The following is a 25,212-nucleotide window of genomic DNA, read 5'->3' as shown; positions in this document are numbered from 1 at the left end:
GTATCACCTTGCTTTGCAAGGCATCCCAAATGTGGATTCAATACAATGACAAATAAAAACCACATTGAGTCAGTGAAATCCGGAATTTGCCGTTTTCCCTCTTGTTCGCATGTCCATCTGAAACCCGGCAATGTCCGTTTCTCACGGGTCGCCCAATCAGCCCCATCCAATACATCAAGTCTAATGCTAGTTTGCAACTATCATGAAAGGTGAAGTACCGCAGACAATGACGGGACAAATAGAAACGACATGAGAGTTAATATGGAGACCTGAAATAGATGGATCAAACCAGTGGCGTGCGGCTGAATAGAACTTTCGCAACTTGGTTGGTTTAATGTGCCAGAAGAAAGACTCGACATCGGCTGCAGCTTGTTTCATACCCAACACAGGCGGGCCCGCCCACCAGGCAGCGTGCAGGGCCAGCTTTCCTCCTTGGCGTCCCTTCTCAACACAAACCCATTCTCAGACCCAGCAATAAAATTCCCGTCAACCACCAGGACGTCATTTTCGAGGACTGAGGATGGAGGCTCGCCACCAATGGAGTCAGGTGTTGCAATGAGCGAAATGGACGCGTTTCTATGCGTTGGCTCCAAGTTTAAGGCCGCTTCATCTCTCCGTGGCAAATATAACATCTGTCAGAATGTTAGGTACATTCATTCAGATGATAAAAGACCCACTCTCATGATGGAACCCTGCGGTGGTGCACTAGTTGTCCCGAGGGCAATGGTGCCGCGTGAAGGGTCACCCGATATTATACGGTGTAATCGTTCTACCTTCGTTCATAAGTATGTGCATTTGATCAACTATGAGCGGGGACTTCGTACCTTGCCATTACTCATAACGCCAACATAAAATTCATCGTCCTTGAGCAGGACGTCACGACTGTCAAAACCATGCTTGTTCATTGCAGCAAGGAGGAGACGTGTAGGGTTTCCATTATCAATCGTGAATATGAGATTTCCCTCAGAGCTCAGACCACTCAGCATACGACGGGTGAGGGAGGGAGGGATGCTACCTAGTTATTCGCAGATCCGGAGTCAGATCGACCAGACCAGGAAACTCGACCGTTAGCGAAGTATGACCCATAGAAGGCTGAAGGGCAATTCCGATTGCTCCATCTGAATATATCTCGCCGTCGTAGAAAAGCGTCACCGGTCGACCTGTGATGAAAGGAGTCGATGCCGCCAAAAAGCCTAGCTGAAGGGGAAATAGGATTCATATCTTACTATCTGAGATATATGATGTACCCGCCTCATGTGAATGCGGAAAAGTGGCCTTCAGTGCCTTCGCAATGCCTTCCGGGGCTTTGTCCGAGAAATATAGTATCGAAGACACATCTTCAGGCCTGGAGTATGCATATAGCCAAGATATCATGGAAACAGGGCAATCTCAGGCCCACCTCGCCATTCTCAGCTCCACAGGCATCATCTCCTGAGAAGACGTGGCGCTCTTATCCCATATGTCGTCCCAGTTAATTCGGCCCAAATCTCCGTGAAATTCCTCGAAAAAGTTCGACTGTGCTGCAGGTAGTTGTCGTGTACTTGAGCGCCTTGCGGCATGCCATCGACCAACCTGAGGATCGGCGCGACCAGCAATCGTCGACCGGAATGTAATTCCGTCTAGCAAAGCAACAGCACACATGATGTGCGAACGGTACGCCGGTAGTGGTGACGATAGACATCCAATGTGGCGAGGAAAACGTGATTTTAAATGTGAGGTTATCACAGACAGAGTTTCCGAAGGCGCAGCAAGGGCAAACAGGAGCGTACCAGCTGTCGCTTTGGACTGCAAATGAAACCGATCAAGAGAAGTAAGAAGCGCACTTGGTGTACGAGCCACGACAGTTTGCATTCTAATCATCGCGGACAGTGTGATGCTCGTAACTTGTGTCGAGTTGGAGTTGAAAAGATATATCTCGAGGCGCAACAAGCCCCAAGTATGCAATTTTCTCGTTCTTGCAGCGTTAGAGCCTTGGCTGTCACGCGACCAGTTAGTTCACTAGCAACTTACCAGCGCGTTCAACTGTAACGATCACGTGTCACGCAGAGAGATCATTTCATTTCAGATGCACATATATACTTTATTCTATCGCTATATAACCAGATAGATAGACCTGCCCTGCATGCTCCATACCTGTCTAACAATATGAATGTGTTAGAAATTCGAATATTCATTTACTTAGCATTTTACGCTCTTTCTCCTCATTCTCATTGCGCCACGATTCTCCCTTGTACACCACTATTATAATCAGTAACTCTGCAATAGCCAAGACGCAAGCCCACGCCGTGAATAATATGCCATCTCCCCAAGCGTTCTGCAGCGAGAGCGAGCTAGCGTCAAAATCTGTGAGATATAGCAGATAACACAGGAAACCTACTTGAAGCGGTACAGCAGTCATGGCTGAAATAAAAGCCAGTGTTCCTCGGAACGAGCTATTCGTGGCTACCGCCGCGCACGAGCGACCAGGGTTGGCATCAACAAGGTATGATAACGTACTTGCGTACATCCATCTGGAAGATGTCAGAGCAACCACGACCGTGAATAACAATTCCACACACATGGATGAGAATCCAACAAAGACAAGCATGACGCAAATAACAGCGACATTGAGATGCTTATCGCACACCCAACCATAACCAATGACAGACGGGGGTAGCCACAGCATCGCCAGTTTCGAGCTCTCTAATCGCATCTTCGTAAAGAAGTTAATCAAGAGGGTTCCAGTGCAAGGGTATCAGAAAGGTTTACTTCTGCGTACCACTTTCCCTTGTTCGCTTCCTTCATCTTCCCAACTACCCGATCAGACCAACGCCCACCAATTACACTCCCAGCGACGCTCCCTTTATAGGAAATTAGTCTCTACCACCGTCTGTCCAGATGGCGAGGATCTCACCAGCGCCCAGGCAAAGCAATACCATGCCAACACTCAGCGCATCATAACCATACGCATTGGCAAGAGTGCGTTCGCATGTGTATGAAAGACAGTAGTTGAAACCAAAGACAAGTCCTAGCGAAGTCATTAGCGACATGTAATACGGGAAGCCAGCCCTCACTCACCATTAGCAGTGAGAATTAGAACATTGTTCTTTCGAGACAAAATTTGGAAGTATGGTGGAAAGGGGTTGATGTCCTTTATTGATAGCCTGATATCGTCAAGCTCTGGTGTAGAAATCACCGCTGGAGTCTCCTCAGGGATAATCGGGAGTTGGAACTGCTTCTCGAGGTCCTTGTCATGTGTTTTGTTCTTACTGGACTCAGATCCTGCGATGGTAGACTCGCTGGAACGCCGGACGGGTTCTCGGGAGGCAAGACGTCGTTGCAGGGCAGAGCAATAAGTGAGACTTCGGTCACGTCGATATGTGTCCTTGAACAGGATGAGGAAGGAAAGGAAGATGATTGCTCCACAGATCAGCAGGAAAAAAAAACTTGCACGCCAGTTGAAGCCTTGTGATAAAGACCCGCCGATTATAGGGCCGAGTGCGGGTCCTAAAAGGGGTGCAGCATAGAAGACGCCCATCATGGTCCCGCGTTCGTGAGTCTCGTAAATATCGGCCAGGGTCGCGGCCGAAATAGCCAAGAAAGCGCTTGATCTGCAAGACATCAATCCGTGCTCGAGCGTCTTAGATAAAGCTCACCCCGCTGCTTGAAGTACTCGCATAGCGATCATTACCCCGATGGTCTTTGAAAGTGCTATGATAACACTTCCTACCACAAATAAAGCCGAAGACAGCAGATAGACAATCTACGATGATCAAGATTCGCATTCTTACGTAGATCAAGAAAGGCGACCAACCTTGCGGCCTGTAATTTCAGCCATGGCGCTCCATATCAGAGGAAAGTTGCCTTGTATGAGTATGAAAGCCGCTAATGACCAGCTAATCTGACTACTTGTGGCATGTAGATCTTTCTCTATCAGAGAGTTCGAGGCTGTGAGACAATTTCAAATCAAAACCATTCAATAGGCAAAGACATGCGACGAACGATTTTGAATGTTAGATGCTAACGCAGACACCATTGTAGCTAGTGACACAATGCACAATGTTACGGTCTGGTGATACAGCGTTAACCTGGTCAGTTGAGAGCACATCATGATTTGAACGAACTTTTTTGGCAAGACTCCATTGACGGGGGTCGTCGTTAACTGGAACATGTTCTATATCGATTGTATCTTTGGTGTCAGGTGATGGCTTGACATCAGAGTTATGGGGTTGATATTTGGGTTCGGACACAGAAGTCGCTTTTTCAATGGTTAGAGTAGTCATGAGTTGCGCATTAAAAAGACGAAGCAGAAGAAGTTGAAGCCTCCGACGCAAGACGTATCGCTTCTTATACAGTCAAAGGGGTCACTCACGAGGTCATCTTGCGCTCTCCAAAAGAATATCACAATGCCGGTCACCGTGACGAGACGGCTACCGAAAAATGCACCGAATACGTGTACGCACCTTGGCGTGAAGGTAATCCTGGCCTGGCTATCCACAGCCGGAAATTGTTACGACAGAACTCCAGGCAAGTCTGTTCCAGATTTCGAAAGATACTGCCGATTTAGTCCGTCTGCCATACTCAAGCGTCAGCATTTTGCGTTTGCCTCGTGGTATTGGTCTGTATGTTTCAAGTTGCAAGCCGAGTCCAATAGCACAACGACAATCTCTGTCCGAAAACCTCAGCATGGTGTCCACTCACACGGGAGCAAAGTGATGTTGTCGAGATCGCACATAGGAGCGACATAGCATATAAACAACACCTGCCAGGATGTGAAAGCACAGATACAACGTTATTCTGATGAATTGTCATCTAAATGTATGAGTTTTGTTACCACTCTTAACCTCGCGCATATCCCGCGGTGGTGCGCGAAAATTGCCGTACTCTACGACTCCAGTACCTGTCATCAGTCAGGTAAGCATAAGCATACAACATTTCGGCCGAAGGAAAAAGGGGACAGATGATGATAAAGCGACATGGCGGCCAAAGAAGATTGTGGGATGCTGGAGGATTGCAACCAAAGAGATCGAGAAAATAACCGATCACGTACCCTTTGCTTTCTGCTTCTTTTTCTTCCTCGTGTCGAGCTCCTCAGGGGCTGGTGGCACATCATCGAGCAGGTTCGGCACTGTCGCATAATCGAATGCCTCGTCCTCGCCCGTGTCGTCCTGGTCTCCAGTTTGAGGTTTGCCCAAAACAGTGGACTTGATCCGTTTGCGCTTCTTCTGCCTGGCCTGACCCACGACTACAATGGTATCATCTGAAACAGGGGCAAGACGGTGTCGCTGATCGGGAGGAATGAACGGGATTTCTACTTGTCCAAGGATAGTGGTTTCGTCAGGCGCTTCTGCTGAAGCCAGGGTAGAGACGGGCGTCGCTGGTTGTGTTGTGATAGAGCCCGAGGAGGTGCTGGATTGGAAGATTGTCTGAGAACCGACTTTGATAATCTAAATAATGAGATGGAGATAAGAAATGTGCGAATGCAGGGATTGGCTTGCCTGTGGTTGGTTGGGTGCAATGACGAGGGTCCGGTGTATCCGTGTCACGAGGTCATGAAATTTCTTCCTATTGGCCGATATAATTGGTGCTGAACTCTGAAAAGGATGATCGCATCATAAAAGTATGCAGGTGAACGGACTTACTTGAGGCGTCGTGTGAGAAGTTAATGAGGAGCCGAATAATGAACTTCGCGAAGCCGAGTATGAACTTCCTTCGTCGGCCGCTGCGGTCCGCGGGCCGAAAAGAGACGAGGATGATGCGCGCTGAACAACTGAGGGAGACGAAACTTTCACAGACCCCCACAGTCTGGAATTTGCAGTTACTTCATCAACAACTTCATTCGAGACAGCCGAGTTGACTATTTTGACGTCTGTAGTAACCATGGGGGCCTCAACAACAACACCTGAAGATGTCACTCGTTCCACAGTGGACTTGATGACCTCTGCAAGTTCGCCTGCTCTTCGTCGTAAGACAGGCGGAACGCTGGCGTGTGAGAAGAGCGCAAGGAGCTGGGCAGCATTGGAAGGTGACCGCTCGGCTACGGTGAAAAGTTGGTGATTTGGCAGAACATATCTGTGTGTCAGGTCAGTCTTCATAAGAGCAAAGAGAGGGCCCGACAACTTCATAGAACCACATCACCGTGGTCCCTAGATATGAAGGCAATGTTTACCTCGTACTTTCATCCTCCTCCCTTGCTATATTCTCCCGCCACCGATGCAATGCCCTATACACCTCTCCAGTTACACCACCTCGTACACCATTAATCTCGCTAGCACTGTTGGCCAATGCACTCTTGTTCCATTTCCGCGCAAGTGTATCCCAACCACCTGTACCAACGCCGAGCTCTGCATCGTATGCCTCGCGGTCATATAACCTTAATGCCGTGCGAGTCGAACGCGCCAACACGTCGTTCAGTAGCACGTGCGCCGGCTTGTCAGATATGCTGCCCTTGATTATAGTAGATATTGTGGTCGACAGAGATGCTTCTGGAGCAGTCATCGTCTGCGCACGCTCGATAAGGGAGAGTCGAAGTCGATCATAGATATATAGCAGGAAGTGAGTATCAGAGCGTGCATACGTGAGCATCTCCTCTGGCAATGGACTTCACAAATTGAAAGTTAGTTGACATATCCTCCAGAGGAAAGGTGGAGGTGAAGCAAAGTTGATAATATATACAGAAACAGTCTAAGCGCGGCACAAGAACTCCTTTTGCGCGGAGCTCACACATAGTGCGGAAGCGAATTGGTTCTACAGAACCAACGTTGCGTCCCTACAATACTTTCAAGACAAAACGAGGGAAGAGAGAAGTGAAGCAAATGTGACAATGTGACAGGAATAGGCTGGCTGAAATAGTTTCAATCGATCCTATTAGGAACACGTAGGCATCAAACCCAAGGGCGTCACCCCATGTAAGATCTGTCCTGCGATTTGGAGGGGCAAGGAAAGAAGAGGAGACAAAAATAATTTCGACGCACCGAATGCGCCAATCGGCAAGCTGATACCGCTTATCAGGTATGAAGTCGCAGAATGCCTCTAGTAAATTTGCAAGGCCATGCTTCTGAAAGTCTAGCGCCTTTGAGGCATGATATGTGTCGAACAGTCCAACTACAAAAACATTGAAGTCTTGTTGAAGCCACACAATATCACTCTCTGCGCCATGGAAGACCTGAAAGTTGTTGTAAGAATTAATCGAGCACAAAAGCGCCACCTGCGAAATATCCAAGCGTACCTTGACAATCTCTGGATCTGCAAAAATTTCACCAAGTGCGTTGCTTATTGAATCCCGCACACTTGGTACCAGTAAGTCGATTATGAAATCCTCCTCACGTGTGCTGATTTGCATCAAGCAAAGAAACCCTCTGTATGTACGGTATGAGTGGTGTTCAAGGTCAACAGCAATTTCTTTTGCTGCTTTGAGTTTTGTAGCCATCGCCGAGAGAGCAGATGGAGTCGAGACGTATGTGTGCTTCGAGACGTCGGTCCCTGTGAGAGAAGCAGGTAGAATGGTGATAGGGGTCGGATGGAAGAGATGTGTAGGGAACGCTGGATGGGTGAGCTCATAATAGTAGGGGTGCGCCGATCTGCAAGAATTGAGACAGCAGTCGTCGCAAAATCAAAAAAGAACGAACAGCTTTTGTTTTTCTTCCTCGTCCATGCTCCCACTCTCGTCTTGGTCATGGAATATGTATCCAAGCGGGACACGGGCACACCACTTGTGTTCAAGAGTACGGGCCGGGATGTACGGCGAATCATTATGGTTGTCCACTTTTGTATTGAACAGCAGTTGAGGCTTTGGTAAATGAGAAGCATGCTGAAGCGCAGGGTCGAGGCGTCCTCTCTGGGCTGGGGTTTTCTATGAGACAATGAATACGTAGTACTTAGTGGTTATAAATCACAAATATTACTGGATGCACCTTTGATGAATTGTTACTCTGATTCGGTAGAGCGGGAACAGCGATAGCAGGCTCTTTCTTACGCCCCAAATAATCATCTAAACACATGTCCGTCCTTTCGAGAAGTCTATCCACCGGGTCAACGATCAGAGATTTGAAACCATCCAAGACGTCCTCCTCGTCATCCAGTGTGCCACGCCCCGTAGTACCGCTACCCACAGTGCCTGCAAGTCGCACAAGCCGGTTGGTAAGCCGGAGGACTCGTGTGGAAAGCGAGTCAAGCTCTGCAGCAAATGACACATGTATAGAACGATGGAATTCTATGTCTTGTGGTAGTGTAGTAGCAGCAAGACCAGTTGTAGCCAGTGCAGCCGATTGCACGGAGGTCGCGTAATCAGAAAACGTGTTAGGCAAGATCATAGAGGTAGATGGCCCAGCCACGGTGTTCGTGCTTGCCATGTGTTACAGCACCGAAATCTGTTTCAGTGTCGCGTACCTGGCAGCTGCGCGTTGGAGAAAGATTTGTCAAGAGTCGAGAGTCGAGACCAACGCAGCAAAATTATTTGTCACGTGAGAGATCAAAATAGCGAGTCCATGAGATTTGCAGTGCACAGGCTAGGGACACCAGTACTGACCATGGCCACTTGCATAGTACTGTAAGTCCTCAGCGACCTCAATCGCATATTCCAACACCCCGGGTTCTTACACATAGGATGAATGTCGAGAATCTCATGTTCTCGTACTATCTGATATTGTGTGGTTGAGATAATTCACTCTGAGGAGGCGAGCGGCAGGTTCGTCATATTATTTATTTTCGGTAAGTTCTGCTCGTACTTGATACTATGCACCGCCAGTCACTGCACGGGCTATATCCACTGATTGGAGATCGCGCAGATATCAGTGTTACGTTGAACCATCTATTCAAATTCTCGTCCCTGTACGAAGAGTCAGCTGGACCTTCCTCGGTCCTGCAAGCGCGGACAAATTTGTAAAGTTCAATTATGTAATGTTGGCACATTCAAGCTGATTTGTAATAAGTTCTGCACTGCCAGATTCGGAATTTTACAAGCGTCTTTGATCGCTTAAGCCACTCACCAAAGTAACACAGGAAGATGGTCCTCAATTTCTCATTTGATCAACTTCAGCGTCGCCTTGCGGGTCTGCACTTTGAGAACACACACTGAATGATGTGCTCATGGCCACGCTGGCCAAAATCCTTCCAACTTATTCCAGAATTTCAAATTCCTTCGTTATACTGCGGTCGTCTCTGTCCGGGAATATCGAGGATGACTCCCCGTAAATGCCTGATATAGTGTCTAGGCGTCAACTATGCGCTGCCGCGAGTTGTAACCACTCACAACGTGTATCAGACCGCGTACAGACTGGCACTGCTACATAGAACTCAGCGAATGATGTCCTCATGTTCTACGACCACTGATAAATACTTTGCTTAAGGTATGTTGCTGTAGATCGGTCTTTGATTGTTGCGTTTGTTGCCGGTTTGCCGCCTATATTTTCAACGGTACTCTATAAATTTGCTTCAAACACCGTATCCCCCTGTTCAAATTAGCCACCCTTCATGAATTCACAATGTCGCACATTGGAAGAGCTGACAGCAATCCTTGAGGGCTGTCAGATTCATACCAATAAGGACAATTTCATTGGTTCATGGGATTTCCACATGAACGAAAACCAGGCGTTGTGAGTAGCGCTCGGCTTTGACTCGACTGATACCCTCTAACTCCCACATTACTTACGCGATCAACAGCATCGATGGCGTTAGACCAGCTGTCTCGCCAGTAGATTTGACCTCGCCCGTAGGGTTGTCTCCATCTATTGATTTCACGGAGCATCAGTGAGTCCTGTCTCCTGTAAGGCTCCAGTAATTGACCGTCTCCCAGGTCATGGGAAAGCTTCGTCTTGAATCAAATTGCTCCTCCTACGGTCGACATACGGATGGCATCCTCTGTTGAGGCCTACCTCGTTCGTCTTCAGGCGTCACACGGTCAACATCTGACCGTTGACGAGGCAATTTTGATTCTCAGGAATTACCTGCGGTTGGCTTATCCCTCCTTGCGCAATGCACACTTTGGACATTTCGCATCTCCCTTGACGCCCGTTGTTCCTCCTGTCGGAGTTGCTCCCATGTCTCTTGACATTGTCGGCATAGGTCCAGGAACCAACGCAGGTACTTCCATGGAAGTATCAGCTATGTCTGACATGAGCTCTCATCGTCGTATCTTTGTAGACGGAGACCGCGTCAAAGTGGAGTGCTTGTGGCCTGAGTGCGGAAGGATACTTATGAAAGATAGCCACCCCCGTCATGTACGGGAGTGTCATTTGCGTTCTAGGAGAGGAGCCGTGCGCACAAATAATGATTTTCACGGCTGATGCAAGGAGCTTTGTGATGGACTGCAGTTCTCTCTATTTGACTGATTTTTGTATTAGAACATAGCGTTATAAAAGGATATCGTACGATACAATGTAAAGAATCAAAAGGACTTGATAGATTTTTCCACTTTACGGATCATCAAGAAGGAACGACTGTCTTCCTTCTATATGGTCTGGCTAGGGGAGACTAACTTTAAGGCTGGCACCATTTGGGCACCATGCACATCAATGATAGATCACGTGATCGAACGCGTGAGCGGGGCTCGAAAAGTCGAACCAACTACATAATTGCACGGCCCCGCGTTTCGTAGCATCCCTTCAACACCCGAAGCCTCTCGCTGTAAAGCCAACTGGTTTTCCGGAAACATGGCATCAATAGGCGCGGTCACCAAACAAATCGCTGCCCTCGAAATCTCCTCGAAGAAGCACCAGCAATCTTCGCGTCCCGGCCATGCCAAGCAGCCCTCCCAAACAAACGTTGCCAAACTCCTTACAAAATACGCTGCACCCCATCCTCCTACAGCAAAACCCACTCAACCGTCTGCTCTCCGCAACCAAACAAACGCAAATGCTCCAGCTCGAACTAGTAGAGCAATAACTGCCTCAGAACCGCAACCCCCACTTGACATCGGCAAGTATGATGGTGGCTTCGAGTTAGACAACGAGAAGAGGGGTGAAAAGGTCTTTGGAGAGGCAGCCGAAGCGCTTGCCCTCGATTCTAGTGTATCGGGGTGAGTGAGAATAATGTTGGTGGCATCTTATCATCAACATCTCCCTCAGAACACGTCCCACTCGAGAATGGAGTCTCCCCTCATTTGATATAGGTCGCCCTCTAGGAAAGGGAAAATTCGGGCGCGTGTACATGGTCCGCACTAAATGCGAGCCACAATATATCCTCGCCCTCAAATGCCTGTACAAATCCGAAATCATCGCTTCTCGCGTCGAGAAGCAGATCCGACGTGAGATAGAAATTCAACAAAACCTTCGGCACCCCAACGTGCTTCGCTTGTACGGTTACTTCCATGACGAGAAACGCATCTTCCTCATGCTCGAATTCGCTGGCAAAGGCGAGTTATACAAGCAGCTCTCCAAGCATGGTAGCTTTTCAGAGAAGCGCAGCTCGAGGTATATCGACCAGATGGCAGATGCTTTGACATACTTGCATGGCAAGCACGTCATTCATCGAGATATCAAGCCGGAGAATTTGTTGTTGGGAATCAATGGTGAACTGAAGATAGGCGACTTTGGATGGAGCGTACACGCACCCGGAAATAGGCGCATGACACTCTGCGGGACACTTGATTACCTGCCACCTGAGATGGTCGAGGGAAAGGAACACAATGAGAAGGTAGATTACTGGGCCCTGGGCGTACTAACATACGAGTTCATGGTTGGGAATCCTCCCTTTGAAGACCGGAACAGCGTTAACGGTAAGCAGCCTTGTTATACTTGCCCTTTCTTCAGCTGACATTTGTAATTCAAGCCACTTACCGTCGAATAGCTAAAGTCGACCTCAAAATACCATCACACGTCTCTCCCGAGGCTAGAGACCTGATAACACGGGTATGTCCACGCTGTCACTTGGTGATCTACAGACCCTGATCGCCTTGCAGCTGCTCAAATATAATCCTGAAGAGCGTATCGCATTAACTGATGTCTCACGACACCCATGGATATTGAGACATCGGCCCAAAGGGACGTCCAGAGGCGGAAGCGAGGTGTAAATATTTGTTGATCTTTAGTGTGCTAGTCTGTGCCAATGGTTTGCCATTGGACACTGTGTTTTGACTTGGACTAATATATTTATTTGTAACTGTGTCCTACGGGAGACTAACGACATCGAACTCTGGATAGAGTAGTGTACAGTTGACCGTGCGCAAATGAATCCGTGCGAAGGTCAAGTACGGCGCACCAGAGGGTGAGACTATGCGAGCCATTGGAAGTTGTGACGTACGCGGGTCGTGAAGAACATTAATTGCGATTAAAAACAAACGTCGACACGGCGTAGCTCCGCTGCAGTGTGGTCTCGACTCACAGGCAAAATTATCACGAAATGGACGGGGCATACCAATTTCGTGTGGTGCCTGCTAGAGTTAAGATGGTCGTCGACTCGTCGCGACGTCGAGTCTTGAGCGGATCCTTCGATGGGACTGCAAGGCAATGGGATGTAGAGAACGGAAAGATCATCCTCGCACCAATATTCGAGACAGGGCACGAATTCGTGAGCGCAGTCGTCTACTCGCCAGAGATGACCATGAAGTTGTCACTGGTGGAGACGCCGAAGGCGAAGACAAAGGACATCCCGGGGTCAAGTGATCGCTCGATTGGGACATGGATTAATACTACAACCTGGAGATTGCAGGATGCCCAACACGCGCCATCCTATGACCCCGGTCGTCCTTCCCACTGGGCTTGAAATCGTGTCTCCGCTGCTGGTAGATCAAGTGGTGCAAATATCGAACTGAAAGAACGTCGCTCGACAGTAGTTGACCTCCCTTGTGCACCAAGGGCAAGCGCGTATTTCCTATCTTCCTTTCTCGAATGTACTCCACCTGATATCACGGAGAGAAATGATTCAGCAAGAGATACAAAAGCTAATCCAAAAAAAACTAATGCAGGAAGCTCGCACCTTCCCAATAACGCCGTCATGCAGCAATTCAATGTATATGGCATGGCTCAAACCCAGTCATCTTTGCAACCACCGGCTCAGGCTGCCATCTCCACATCTCCCATCACTACTACGACTTCAAGCTTAAAGCACTAATCGTGCAACGATAAAACACGCTGGATACCGCCCCTAGGCCTTCGTGTACTATATGGATTCCCAGTAGTGCGACACTGTGTGGTATCTGCGCCTGGGCCCACCCAGTTCGCACAGCACCCCAGTGCTTCAATTTGAGGTAAGTACTAGGTCACTGCAGGGCATCCCCTCTTTCAAAGTCGAACCGAGACCACTTGATGAAATTGTATAGCCGCTTGACAATTTGTCCATAGAACCTTCAGATCTACGGTGAGCATCCTGTCCTTTCCCAATCATTTTTTTTACTAAGAAAGCCCATAGAGAACCAGCTCTGTACAGTCTGCTAGCTCACAAGGGCTCTAACACTACAGGACTTCTCAACCTCCAGTAACAGATATCGTTCCACTGCTTGATTACCCCAAACTTCGCCTCTGCCGCCATCAAAGTCCTTGCTCCACTCCCAATGGTCGAGCATCCGATCAAGGCTTCACGTGTTATGCCATCAACCATACTGCACCGACGTGAAAGCAGAGACATGACTCACTGCCACGCTAGTAACAAACAAAGAAGATCTTTCACGCCGATAAGTCACGCGGTTACATCCAGGACGCAAACTACTCATACTCACGCATTCCCCACCAAAGCAGCCTGAACAGGTTGAATCATGTACGCAAAACCAAGGACACCCGTCACTTTCAGTGTCGCTGGCAGATGTTGATACTATCAAAGCAGCAACAACAGCGAAAACAAAGGAGAGACGCATTGCTTAAAGAGGATGTGATGTTGGGTCTGAAGGGGACAGCAGGAAAATATTTTCCTTTTATGCGCTGAATATTGTTGTTCACACCGGTGTAGGAAAAGCCTATCTACCTGAAATGCTCTTTCGAACAGATGCATATCTGAAATTCCAGCAGATTGCCACCTAACTTCTACCTTACCTTGCCACTGGCAGTGTGAAGCAAGGTATATTGGCAACCTGGCGTGGAACAAAATATCACTTCGTAACGCGGGGTCAATGCCAGCTCGCAACACCCCTTTCGAACAAATAATATCTGCCAAATGGGTCGAGAACCGCATACATCAGCTAAGTGGATAGCAGATGATCATTTATTCAAGGGACGGCTCGCTGCGGGCATGGAACTTAATGGAAAACAGATAGGAGACGACTGAAGGGACGGAGAAAGTGAAGTACGGACCGCAGCGATGTCTCCGGACAACATATACAAAGTCATGGGGAGATGGATAGGGCATACAGATATGGTGAATTATGTCTGCTGGAGACAATCATCGCACCAATCAAGATCGGGCACGAAATACATACACGCAGTCGTTACTCGCCGGACACGACCATGATTGTGACTGGTCACTGGTGGATACAGATTATACGAGCCCTCGACTGCTGAATATCTTTTCCCCCTTGAATTTACATATTATCAAGATCTGGGATGACAAGACAGTCAAGCTTATTGCCACTCTCCGAACAAATGGGATTGTCAAATGATCGCTTGACTGGGAGATGGAACAACTGCCCGTTCGCAGTGCTGGATCACACCGACAGTATACTAGTATATTTGCCATTGCAAGTAGTATAGTCGGAATTCATAGACGTTCAATCTGCTCTGACTCATTCGAAGCCAAGGTACTGATGAATTCATGATTCAAAATCTATTTGTCAAGCTTGTGAGGGCGCTGTATCGGTGGAAACCTGCTGAGATCTTGTGTGTGATAGCCTGTTCATGACAATGGGTCTACCCGTAGGCCTCGTGAGGATAATCTCAGAAGAATATGTATCCCCGACTCCCTTAGTACGTGCATGTCCCCCTAAGGAGTCAGCGACTGGTGCTGTGCACCGTTACTATACCTCCGTTGTTGAGTGCCATACTGGGGAGTCTTGGATGCAGCACTCGAAATTCGGAAAAAAAGAGCAACAATTACTTCCATGACGAGAAACGCATCTTCCTCATGCTCGAATTCGCTGGCAAAGGCGAGTTATACAAGCAGCTCTCCAAGCATGGTAGCTTTTCGGAGAAACGCAGCTCGAGGTATATCGACCAGATGGCAGATGCTTTGACATACTTGCATGGCAAGCACGTCGTTCATCGAGATATCAAGCCGGAGAATTTGTTGTTGGGAATTAATGGTGAGCTGAAGATAGGCGACTTTGGATGGAGCGTACACGCACCCGGAAATAGGCGCATGACACTCTGCGGGACACTTGATTACCTGCCACCTGAGATGGTCGAGGGAAAGGAACACAATGAGAAGGTAGATTACTGGGCCCTGGGCGTACTAACATACGAGTTCATGGTTGGGAATCCTCCCTTTGGAGATCGGAACAGCGTTAACGGTAAGCAGCCTTGTTACACTGGCCCTTTCTTCAGCTGACATTTGTAATTCAAGCCACTTACCGTCGAATAGCTAAAGTCGACCTCAAAATACCATCTCGCGTCTCTCCCGAGGCTAGAGACCTGATAACACGGGTATGTCCACGCTGTCACTTGGTGATCTACAGACCCTGATCGCCTTGCAGCTGCTCAAATATAATCCAGGAAGCGAGGTGTAAATGTGTTTTGACTTGGACTAATATATTTATTTGTAACTGTGTCCTACGGGAGACTACACTCCTTCCGGAAAGTCTTGACTCACGTGTTCGAACTTCGAAATGGTTCAAAAATAGTGAAAATGTAATCAAGAAGGAACGACTGTCTTCCTTCTATATGGTCTGGCTAGGGGAGACTAGAAGGCGAAGGCATCTCAAAGGACATCATGGGGTCAAGTGATCGCTCGATTCAAGTTGGGACCTGGATTAATACTACAACCTGGTGATTGCAGGATGCCCAATACGCGCCATCCTATGGCCCCGGTCGTCCTTCCCACCAGGCTTGAAATCGTCTCTCCGCTGCTGGTAGATCAAGTGGGGCAAATATCGAACTGCAAGAACGTTGCTTGACAGTAGTTGACCTCCCTTATGCACCAAGGGCAAGCGCGTATTTCCTATCTTCCTCGAATGTACTCCACTTGATATCACGGAGAGAAACGCTTCAGCAAGAGATACAAAAGCTAATCCACAAAAAACTAATGCAGGAAGCTCGCACCCTCCCAATAACGCTGTCATGCAGCAACTCAATGTATATGGCATGGCTCAAACCCAGTCATCTTTGCAACCACCGGCTCAGGCTGCCATCTCCACATCTCCCATCACTACTACAATCTCAAGCTTAAAGCACTAATCGTGCAACGATAAAACACGCTGGATACTGGACTCACTTCTGGCTCTTCATATGTTGTACTATCAGGCATCAAACCAATGAGTAATAAGCAGGGGCTTTTTCTTGCTAAGTTTCGAGACTTTTGTTTGTTTCGTATGAACACCAAGCAATCGGCGGAGGAGGAACAAACTAATTTCAAGCTCTCATTTTTATAAGTATAGACTTTCGGGAGCTTACCAACGCTTGGTCCCGCCCCTAGGCCTTCGTGTACCATATGGATTCCCAGTAGTGCGACACTGTGTGGTATCTGAGCCTGGGCCCACCCCAGTGCTTCAATTTGAGGTAAGTACTAGGTCACAGGGCATCCCCTCTTTCAAAGTCGAACCGAGGCCACTTGATGAAATTGTATAGCCGCTCGACAAATTGTCCATAGCACTTCCAGATCTACGGTGAGCATCCCGTCCTTTCCCAATCATTTTTTTTTACCAAGCAAGCCCATAGATAACCAGCTCTGTACAGTCTGCTAGCTCACAAGGTCTCTGACACTACATGACTTCTCAACCTCCTGTAGCAGATATCATTCCACTGCTTGATTACCCCAAATTCGCCTCTGCCGCCATCAAAGTCCTTGTTCCACTCCCAATGGTCGAGCATCCGATCAAGGCTTCACGTGTCATGCCATCAACCATACTGCACCGACGTGAAAGCAGAGACACGACTCACTGCCACGCTAGTAGCAAAAAATCCATATCTTCCACGCCGATAAGTCATGCGGTTACATCCAGGACGCAAACTACTCAAACTCACGCATGTGCCAATATCGCAGGCCGAACAGTCTGAATCATATACGCAATACCAAGGACATTTTTTGTCACTTTCAGCGTCGCTGGCAGATATTGATACTGTCAAAGCAGCAACAACAGCGAAAAAAAAGGAGAGACGCATTGCTTGAGAGGATGTGATGTTAGATCTGAAGGGGACAGTAGGAAAATATTTTCCTTTTATGCGCTGAATATTTCTCCACCTGAAGACCCACATTTTTTTTCGAACAGATGGATATCTGAAATTCCAGCAGATTGCCACCTAACTTCTACCTTACCTTGCCACTGGCAGTGTGAAGCAAGGCATATTGGCAACCTGGCCTGGAACAAAATATCACTTCGTGACGCAGGGCCAGCTCGCAACACCCCTTTCGAACAAATAATATCTGCCAAATGGGTCGAGAGCCACATTCATCAGCTACTAGGTGGACAGCAGATGATCATTTATTCAAAGGACGGCTCGCTGCGGGTACGGAACTTAATGGAGAACAGATAGGACATGACTGAAGGGACGGAGAAAGTGAAGTACGGACCGCAGCGATATCTCCGGACAGAGGAAGTGCTTGGCGGGAGTGAAGATAGAAGTGGACTGAAGTTGTGAGACATCAACATATGCAAACTCATCGGGAGATGCATACAGATATGGTGAATTATGTCTGCTGGAGACAATCATCGCACCGGCACGAAATACATACACGCAGTCGTTTACTCGCTGGACACGACCATGATTGTGACTGGTGGATACAGATTATACGAGCCTTTGACTGCTGAATATCTTTTTCCCTTGGATTCAGATATTATCAAGATCTGGGATGATCATGACAAGACAGTCACTCTCCGAACAGATGGAACGTCAACTGATCGCTTGGCTGGGAGATGGAATCACTACCCGTTTGCAGTGCTGGATCACACCGACAGTACTAGTATCTTTGCCATTGCAAGTACCATAGTCGGAATTCATAGACGTTCAATCTGCTCCGACTCATTCGAAGCCCAGGTACTGATGAATTCATGATTCAAAATCTATTTGTCAAGCTTGTGAGGGCGCTGTATCGGTTGAAACCTGCTGAGATCTTGTGTGTGATAGCCTGTTCATGACAATGGGTCTACCCGTAGGCCTCGTGAGGATAATCTCAGAAGAATATATATCCCCAACTCCCTTAGTACGTGCATGTCCCCCTAAGGATTCAGCGACTGGTGCTGTGCACCATTACTATACCTCCATTATTGTGTGCCATGCTGGCGAGTCTTGGATGGAGGACTCGAAATTCGGAAGAAAGGAGCAACAACCCGTTAATGTGATTACTCACGATGGAAATTTGGTCGACAACCTGCACAGGTCACCATAATCAATTTGCTGACAGAAAATTATGAAGGTATTAAACGTCATTTATTCCGCCATCTACTCGGAAAGAACAACAGCGAACAGCATATCGTCTAGCTAGCGTCCCAATAACAATCACACCTGATCATCCTGCGACTTGTGAGTACATGACCTCATGCAAACGATAAACAAAACTGACCTTTAATATATCATGGACGACATGTCTGAGCGAATGCGGTTGTAATCAAGAAGACCATCGAGCGGGCCAAGAGCTGCAATAGCGATCTACAGAGGGGTGATTAAGTGAACATGTGCGGCTTCAATTCGATAAGAAAAAATCTTACGTCCTTGTCCCACAGGTATTTCTGTGCAACGCGCTTGATCTCATCCGTGGTCACAGCATCGACGGCAGACTCGATCTGCTGAGGGGTGAGACGGCGACCAGTAGTGACGAGTTGCCTTCCAATATCCTCGGCAATAGCAGTCGTCCCGTCAAGAGAGAGCAACAGGCCGGCTTTGAGCTGGCTCTTGGCGCGCTCGACCTCGACATCAGTCGGAGCCATAGACATGCGGCACCATTCCTTCAGAGTGAAATGTGCCATATCGTCAAGGTTCATGAGGTTCTCGGATACTAGGTAAATACCCCAGAGACCGGTGTCGGAGTAAGACGTCGAGAAGGACATGAATGAGTTAGCAAGGTTGTTCGAGGAGATAACGTGGGAAAGACGAGAGGAGAGGAGAGGAGATGCGCCGAGAGAGCGATCCCAGTTGCCCATGATGCTCTGCATGACCTGCATGGGGAAGTAGTCAGGTGAGCTCCAACCGACACCCTCAACGGCAATGGCGACGTGTGCACAAGGAATTGCGTCATCACGGAGACGAACGTCTGAACCGACAAAGTTTGACCGGGCATGAGCAAGACGGCCGAGAGGGATCGGGTTCTGTGAGACGGGAAGCGAAGAGAAATGCTTTTCAGCAAGGTTCACCAGCTCCTGGTGGTCAACACCTCCAGCACCAACGAGAACCATGCGATCGGCGGTGTAGTTGGTTTTGATGTAGGAATCAAGGTCGTCGCGCTTGATGGAAAGGATGTTGGCTTTGGGGCCAAGGATGGTACGACCAAGCGGTTGGTCTACAAAAGATGACGCATGAGTCTTGGGTGCGGAGGTAAAGCGAGCATGTGATGAAAGTGAAACACGCACGTTGGAAAGCAACAGCATGAAGGTGATCGAATACAACCTCTTCGAGCTGCTTGTCGACCTCCTGCTGCTCTCGAAGGATGACATCACGTTCCCTCTCAACAGCTGTAGTCTCCAATTTGGAATTCTGTAGAATATCGGAAATGATATCAACGGCGATCGGAACATCCTTTCGGAAGCTCTTTGCATAGTACACGGTCTGCTCGCGAGAAGTGTACGCATTTAGGTGTGCGCCAAGGTTCTCGACCTCGAGCTCCAACGCGTGTTGGTTGCGACGCTTGGTGCCCTTGAAGGCCATATGCTCGAGGAAGTGGGCAGTGCCATTAGTTTTGTCAGTCTCGGCACGCGAACCGGCATCAATCCAGACGCCAATTGTTGCGGTCTGAGCATGAGGATGAGACTCTGTTGCGACAGTTAGGCCATTGGAAAGAGTTGTGGTTTGCGTGATGGGAGATGGAATGTTCACAGCTGTGGCAAATGACCGCAAAGGCCGCTGGTTGGGGATGAAAATCAAGGTAAGACGACCTAGAAAAGATCAAAAACTTACAGGATTGCGCGCTGCAGTCCTGAGTGAACGAGCTACCGACGCCGACAGTGTTCTCGAGACCATTCCGAAGAAGACAGTAAACGAAAGTCCCGCAGTGCAGTTCACCAAAATATTCACCTCTTCGGAAGTTCTCGGTCTCGCGGCATATCCCGACACATTTTAATCTCCGATTTTAGTCATGACCCGTGTAGTACTAGCGTTTGATCGTGTAGTACTACATACTGTGTAACAGCAAGTATCTATATGGGATTCTGCCATCAATGCTAAACATCGCAGAGCCGGAAAGATCGTGTTGGTCGAGACCCCAACATTCTGAGCTTACTGGCCAGGTTTGTCAATGAATGCGACGTTGGACACACTTGCGCAATTATTTTTGTGGTGGACAGACTCATTCTATCTCAGACCCATACTATCATCTCCAACTGCTACATGCGCACTTAATATTCTCGTTCACAGTTCACGCTTATTTGCCGCAGAAACATGTCCAACACGCCAGATACTTCACATTCATACGATCAGACCACTTCTCTTTGGCTCGTCAATGATTGGCCTCGAGATCCTTTCACACCTTTTGAAACTCAGTGGCTGCCTTGACACTGCAATTAATTCTTCCTTCAAGATAGGGAGCGCAGCCCAGGTGAGTAAACAATCATCGGATGTGGATCGATCGCGAGCAAGCCCCTTGGGATATCTATCGGCCTTTCACTGGCAGGCCTAGCAGCTCCGTACGTTCTTCTTTGAGGACCGGAAATACACTAGATGTCAGTGTCGATGCACGTCACGTTATTATGGACATCTCTAGGTTACCATCCCATCGATCTTTGATTCTATCTTACTAAAATCAAGCAGTGAATCTTGATACACGGCAGATAGTCAGATGCCCACTGCGTCTGTGTGGGACCGCCTAGCGGGAATATACAGAACCAAGGACGACAGTTTTGTCCGTCTGCACTTGGGCAGATCTTTCGTGGCCAACGATCACCGAAGTCACCCAGAAGGCATCCTCAATATTTCGCAGTGTGATCCCACTTGTGATGCCATTCAAGCTGTGTTACTGCAGTGAAATGCGGAAGATTTGGAAGATGCAGCAAAGCAGAAAACGTGTGTTTCTGCTCATAGGTCATTCAAGGAGTGGGATAAGCATCCGCATGCACCTGCATTAAGAGGAACACTTCTAATTCAACTCATCAAGATCGGTAGCGCTCCTAAACGGGTCCTCGGGAATTGGTGTGTTAAATCTGTGTCGGGTACTTTCAGGGCCGGTGTGCGGCCGAACGCTCGCAGGTATGCGACAACATTCCTTTGTCAAAGTGATCCGGGTTGCATGATTGATCTACAAATTCGACAGTGTACGGCGCTGATGTGTTCCTCATTACGTCCTCAAAGCTTCCCAAGTTACCCATACTTGATATTGATACATCTCGTGGCAAACGTACGACGCAGCTTGACCTCACCGAAGCCACTCAACGCGACTGCCTGAAGGAATTAGTCAAGGATGCTAACGTATTCCTGCAAGCATACCGACAAGGTGGCCTTCAGGAGAAAGGGTTTGGACCCCGGGAACTTGCTAAAGTGCGACATGGTATTATATGCACCAATTTGACCGCACATGACTGGGAGGGTCCCTGGAAGAATAATCGCAGCGTAATATCTTTTCAGTTTTTATCACTACAATAACACCTCTCATTCGACTCGCTCATGCAGACTGCTACGGGCTTAATTGGGTGGAGGCTGAAGCTCTTACTAAATTCAATGGGCAACCCGTTGCGGACAAGCCAGAACCTCGAGCACTCGCTATGCAAGCCTTGGATCATGTCGTAGGCGGGTACTTCCTTGCATTCGGCATTCAAGCTGTAATCACAAAAACGATCATTGTGAGCCCCGAGGCTCAGCAACGTTCGTCGTTGTAGTCAAATTCACATATCACTGGACAGGTAAGGCAGTTACTGGGAAAGTCCGCGTCTATTTAGCAGCGGTTGCGCAGTGGCTCCGATCACTTGGGCAACTTCCACTAAATGTCGCGTTCGGAGATGGCAAACCTCTTACAAAGCGGACGATTCTACGAGATCCAGAGGTAGCTGTATTATCAGTTACACTCCGCGAGGCGACAGGTGACAAAGGAACGTTGACGGGCCTCTCAGGATGATGGCAGCTATTAACTATGTAGTGCAGCTAAGTATGTGTTACACCAGTTAAGGACGCGGTGGAAGCTCCCGTGTGCTTCGATCGGCATCAACCTGCGTGGCTGCCGCGTGTGTGAGATGCGAGGAGTTAAGTGAAATGAACTACTGGCCAGAATCAGTGCGACAGATTTCTGTCGCCAGAGTCTTTTCAAGTACAATAGGACATTCTCAATTATCAATACTCGTAATTAAAGTCGATCCACGCTGGTGTACCGACAAATACTTTCTCTACTGTGAAGGCCGCCGCCTGTGCGGAACTTAAGATATGGTCTTGCGCTACACGTTTCGTCGTGCTCGCTCCAGGGCCTGCGAGTAGCGTAAGGATCTGACGCTGGCAGCATGAGAGCACGAGTCTTACCAGACGAACTATACTCCGCATAATAAGTGGTGGATGGAATGGTCCCCCTGCCATAAACAAATCAGCGACTGGTGTCGTCCCCCTGCAATGGTACTTACTGTCCAGACCAGGGGGTGAAACCCAGAGGTCGAATACTCTCGTCCATGTAGGTGCGTAAGTATACAGCAACTGCCAGTGCATTCCATGGGCGTCCTAGAGGCATTCCGAGCTTAGCATTGCACTTAAAACACGTGTTCCGTTTCCTTAGCTTACCGAGGGAGCAGCTGGCATCAGTCACAGTGGTTGCATTTGCATCCGGTGACTAAATTGAAAATGGGATATTCATTGAAGAGAGAAACTTGAGCATCAGACCAAAAACTGACCCGGATGATTTTGGAATCGGCGATGTATGCCCCATTCTTAGTGCCACTCGTGCCTTGCCAGGCCGTGATACCACCACCACAAGCTCGGTTGGCCAAGATTACGTTTTGGAACCATCTGTTCTCAAAGTTACTCGGGGAGTTTATACATGGATTGATACACACTTACGCCATGCCAAATCCGAAAAGATCTAGCCACAATGTCAGCAGCTGCAACCCACATAATCCAAGACAATATGGCTCACAATCAGTTTGACCGTATATTATACTATCGACGACATATGTGTGTGCACCACTGCCGGTGTACCACGTATCCTGATAGCTAGCAAAGGCGCAGCCATAGAAGGAAGCATTTGCATAACTGATGGAGGTGACGAGCGCTTGAGAAATGGAATATTTGGCCTGAATCGGGTGAGATTGTACAGATGTGTAAACATAAGAACTATGCTTACAGCACGATTTTCGAAGTCGATGTTATATGCTCTGAAGTCAGTGTTACCGAAATTCTGTCCAGAGGCAGGGGCAACAGTGAAAGTTGCAGTTTCCTCGTCGGTCACCCCAGACTTGACATATAAATTATTCCAAATGTGAACAAGGTTGCGCTGAGAAGCATTCCCCGCTGCCTCGTAAGCAGTGGAAGGATCAAGCTGACCCTACACAAAAAAAAACCTCAGCAATTGAACTTCACGCCTGGAAAAGTGATTACCAAAAGAGTGAGAGGTGCGGACCGCGCAACATTGACCATTTCAAAGTATTCTCCTTCTCCAATCAGAATTGTAGCGTTGCCCGTCTGTGGCCTGGGGAATATCAAGACAGGAGACATTATATAAATGTGGGCTACTCACAGTGAATTTACAGCAGCTTGGACAGTTTTGAAATTTGCTCTGCTATCTGTGAGCGACACGTACAGGGTTCCTGACGGGCAACCGCTCAACGGGGAGGTTGTCCCACTCTTTTGCAATTGGCATGCGATATATTCCGGGGAGAGTGCCTGAACTTGCACACTTAGGCTGACTAGAAATGCAAAAAGGAGTGTAAGGTGAGTCGAATATTGTGCCATTGGTGCGTTGCCTGGGGAGAGTATAGGCCATCTGCCTACCATCGCTCATCGCGCTTATATACTGTGGAATCTCGTCAGGAGAATCCCACATGCATTTTCCAGGCTAGCAACGCATGCAAAAGAGCTGGATAGGTAGCAATCACGCTGCAGAAAAAGACCTACATTGCTACTTACGCCGTATCCAAGAGATGCAATTTCCGAGGTCATGCAGGGTTATGCCAGTCAAAAGTGTTAAAACCTACACCAACTCAGTGTACGCGTGGGAGAGCATCCAAGTCATGATCTGACCAGGAACACCACCGTTGAACGGGTTGCAAGGGGCTGGTCTCCCTGAGCCAAACTAATGGAAGGAAGTGGGTGGTTCATTCTGAAGCCGACCCGTCACTCGGACTTCATGATGTAGATCGCCGTCATGGCTGCTCATACCACTGGGGGCACACACGGCGGAATGTCACATAACCTAAGAAGCGGGAGAAAGTGATGGTACCAGGTAACCAGGGCGCTACCGGTCTAATTTTTATTATGATTAAATCGAGGAAGGTTACTATCACGGCCACTCACAATGTGTACATGACATTGATCCAGTTTAACCAGCTTTAGCTCTGAGCAGCAATTGCAATTGCAACCTCCTGTATTGGAATGGGCTGAAGAAAATGACTTTGACTCATAGAGATCGGCTAAGTAGGAACTCCGAAAATGAGTTAGAGACGCGATCGGGATTCGAACATTGCGACGTCGGAACGACCGTCACTGAGCTAACCACTCGGGTGGGGAGGGGCAACTTAAACGCTCAGTCAAAGCCAAGCTCTGACTGTGATTACCTCTTGCCGCACTGCGGGTGTGTGCGTCAAGAAATATGTTGCATGTTGCAGGTTGAAAACACGATTTTGAGACGGGGGTCTTGACAAGACACAGGTATGTATTGACTGGTGGATTGTATTCTTAGTAACCAATTTCAACAGGACGCCGCTGCTCATAGGTCACCCTCTCAATAGAAGCATTTGCACACTGGGACAGGTTGACTTACACAACACAAGCTTTAGTGCGCTCTCAAATTGTGATTCTTTTGAAATCAATCGAAGTGAAAATCTATCTCACCAATAGCCGCCGGATCAGAGACGACCGTCATCAAGGGGGGAACCTGGCCGGA

General features: G+C 48.3%; 9 protein-coding genes across 9 annotated transcripts; 4 read left to right on the top strand and 5 right to left on the bottom strand.

The window, feature by feature from the left end:
• Window positions 1–24: 24 nt before the first annotated feature.
• Window positions 25–2,001, bottom strand: DEU56DRAFT_813472 (uncharacterized protein). Its single transcript, XM_041353670.1, has 6 exons — window positions 1,400–2,001; window positions 1,252–1,345; window positions 1,016–1,197; window positions 825–969; window positions 678–773; window positions 25–632 (listed from the first exon to the last, which is right to left on the bottom strand). The coding sequence occupies exons 1-6, from the start codon at window positions 1,858–1,860 to the stop codon at window positions 375–377; spliced, it is 1,236 nt and encodes a 411-aa protein (XP_041206778.1). The 5' UTR covers window positions 1,861–2,001; the 3' UTR covers window positions 25–374.
• Window positions 2,002–2,125: 124 nt separating this feature from the next.
• On the bottom strand, window positions 2,126–4,163 carry DEU56DRAFT_953566 (major facilitator superfamily domain-containing protein; the record flags this gene model as incomplete). Its single annotated transcript, XM_041359189.1, has 10 exons — window positions 2,126–2,314; window positions 2,378–2,510; window positions 2,559–2,692; window positions 2,749–2,840; window positions 2,894–3,007; window positions 3,058–3,590; window positions 3,636–3,742; window positions 3,794–3,927; window positions 3,982–4,048; window positions 4,104–4,163. Coding segments are annotated over 10 exons (1,518 nt in total), but the record flags the coding sequence as incomplete, so codon positions are not given.
• A 529-nt stretch (window positions 4,164–4,692) lies between these two features.
• On the bottom strand, window positions 4,693–8,396 carry DEU56DRAFT_813456 (ribonuclease H-like domain-containing protein). The gene is made up of 9 exons (XM_041353669.1): window positions 7,893–8,396; window positions 7,608–7,831; window positions 7,208–7,559; window positions 6,954–7,144; window positions 6,149–6,580; window positions 5,622–6,051; window positions 5,478–5,573; window positions 5,030–5,426; window positions 4,693–4,879 (listed from the first exon to the last, which is right to left on the bottom strand). Exons 1-9 carry the CDS (start codon window positions 8,328–8,330, stop codon window positions 4,788–4,790), a joined length of 2,652 nt encoding a protein of 883 aa, XP_041206776.1. The 5' UTR covers window positions 8,331–8,396; the 3' UTR covers window positions 4,693–4,787.
• A 567-nt stretch (window positions 8,397–8,963) lies between these two features.
• DEU56DRAFT_813454 (uncharacterized protein) lies at window positions 8,964–10,394 on the top strand. The gene is made up of 3 exons (XM_041353668.1): window positions 8,964–9,572; window positions 9,640–9,726; window positions 9,773–10,394. Exons 1-3 carry the CDS (start codon window positions 9,451–9,453, stop codon window positions 10,260–10,262), a joined length of 699 nt encoding a protein of 232 aa, XP_041206775.1. The 5' UTR covers window positions 8,964–9,450; the 3' UTR covers window positions 10,263–10,394.
• Window positions 10,395–10,561: 167 nt separating this feature from the next.
• Window positions 10,562–12,099, top strand: DEU56DRAFT_813449 (kinase-like protein). The gene is made up of 4 exons (XM_041353667.1): window positions 10,562–10,993; window positions 11,043–11,692; window positions 11,746–11,825; window positions 11,876–12,099. Exons 1-4 carry the CDS (start codon window positions 10,629–10,631, stop codon window positions 11,984–11,986), a joined length of 1,206 nt encoding a protein of 401 aa, XP_041206774.1. The 5' UTR covers window positions 10,562–10,628; the 3' UTR covers window positions 11,987–12,099.
• A 2,632-nt stretch (window positions 12,100–14,731) lies between these two features.
• On the top strand, window positions 14,732–15,425 carry DEU56DRAFT_452181 (kinase-like domain-containing protein). The gene has a single exon (XM_041346283.1). The coding sequence runs from the start codon at window positions 14,965–14,967 to the stop codon at window positions 15,385–15,387; it is 423 nt and encodes a 140-aa protein (XP_041206773.1). The 5' UTR covers window positions 14,732–14,964; the 3' UTR covers window positions 15,388–15,425.
• A 2,882-nt stretch (window positions 15,426–18,307) lies between these two features.
• On the bottom strand, window positions 18,308–20,213 carry DEU56DRAFT_813437 (Metalloenzyme, LuxS/M16 peptidase-like protein). The gene is made up of 5 exons (XM_041353666.1): window positions 20,103–20,213; window positions 19,559–20,048; window positions 18,701–19,488; window positions 18,556–18,641; window positions 18,308–18,506 (listed from the first exon to the last, which is right to left on the bottom strand). Exons 1-4 carry the CDS (start codon window positions 20,163–20,165, stop codon window positions 18,558–18,560), a joined length of 1,425 nt encoding a protein of 474 aa, XP_041206772.1. The 5' UTR covers window positions 20,166–20,213; the 3' UTR covers window positions 18,308–18,506; window positions 18,556–18,557.
• A 766-nt stretch (window positions 20,214–20,979) lies between these two features.
• DEU56DRAFT_872135 (CoA-transferase family III domain-containing protein) lies at window positions 20,980–22,362 on the top strand (the record flags this gene model as incomplete). The annotated part of the gene is made up of 7 exons (XM_041355759.1): window positions 20,980–21,133; window positions 21,185–21,331; window positions 21,360–21,386; window positions 21,451–21,684; window positions 21,807–21,976; window positions 22,042–22,213; window positions 22,280–22,362. The coding sequence occupies 7 exons, from the start codon at window positions 20,980–20,982 to the stop codon at window positions 22,360–22,362; spliced, it is 987 nt and encodes a 328-aa protein (XP_041206771.1).
• Window positions 22,363–22,460: 98 nt separating this feature from the next.
• DEU56DRAFT_739879 (carbohydrate esterase family 8 protein) lies at window positions 22,461–24,062 on the bottom strand (the record flags this gene model as incomplete). The annotated part of the gene is made up of 10 exons (XM_041348772.1): window positions 22,461–22,591; window positions 22,644–22,690; window positions 22,742–22,835; window positions 22,896–22,944; window positions 23,006–23,120; window positions 23,172–23,193; window positions 23,248–23,404; window positions 23,455–23,655; window positions 23,709–23,799; window positions 23,848–24,062. 10 exons carry the CDS (start codon window positions 24,060–24,062, stop codon window positions 22,461–22,463), a joined length of 1,122 nt encoding a protein of 373 aa, XP_041206770.1.
• Between the last annotated feature and the right edge of the window lie 1,150 nt (window positions 24,063–25,212).

The sequence above is a fragment of the Suillus clintonianus genome (assembly GCF_016758775.1).
Source record: "Suillus clintonianus strain FC179 chromosome Unknown DEU56scaffold_53, whole genome shotgun sequence".
Lineage (NCBI taxonomy): Eukaryota > Fungi > Basidiomycota > Agaricomycetes > Boletales > Suillaceae > Suillus > Suillus clintonianus.
Note: the sequence above shows the minus strand (reverse complement) of the source record. Positions and strands in the feature narration are given on the sequence as shown.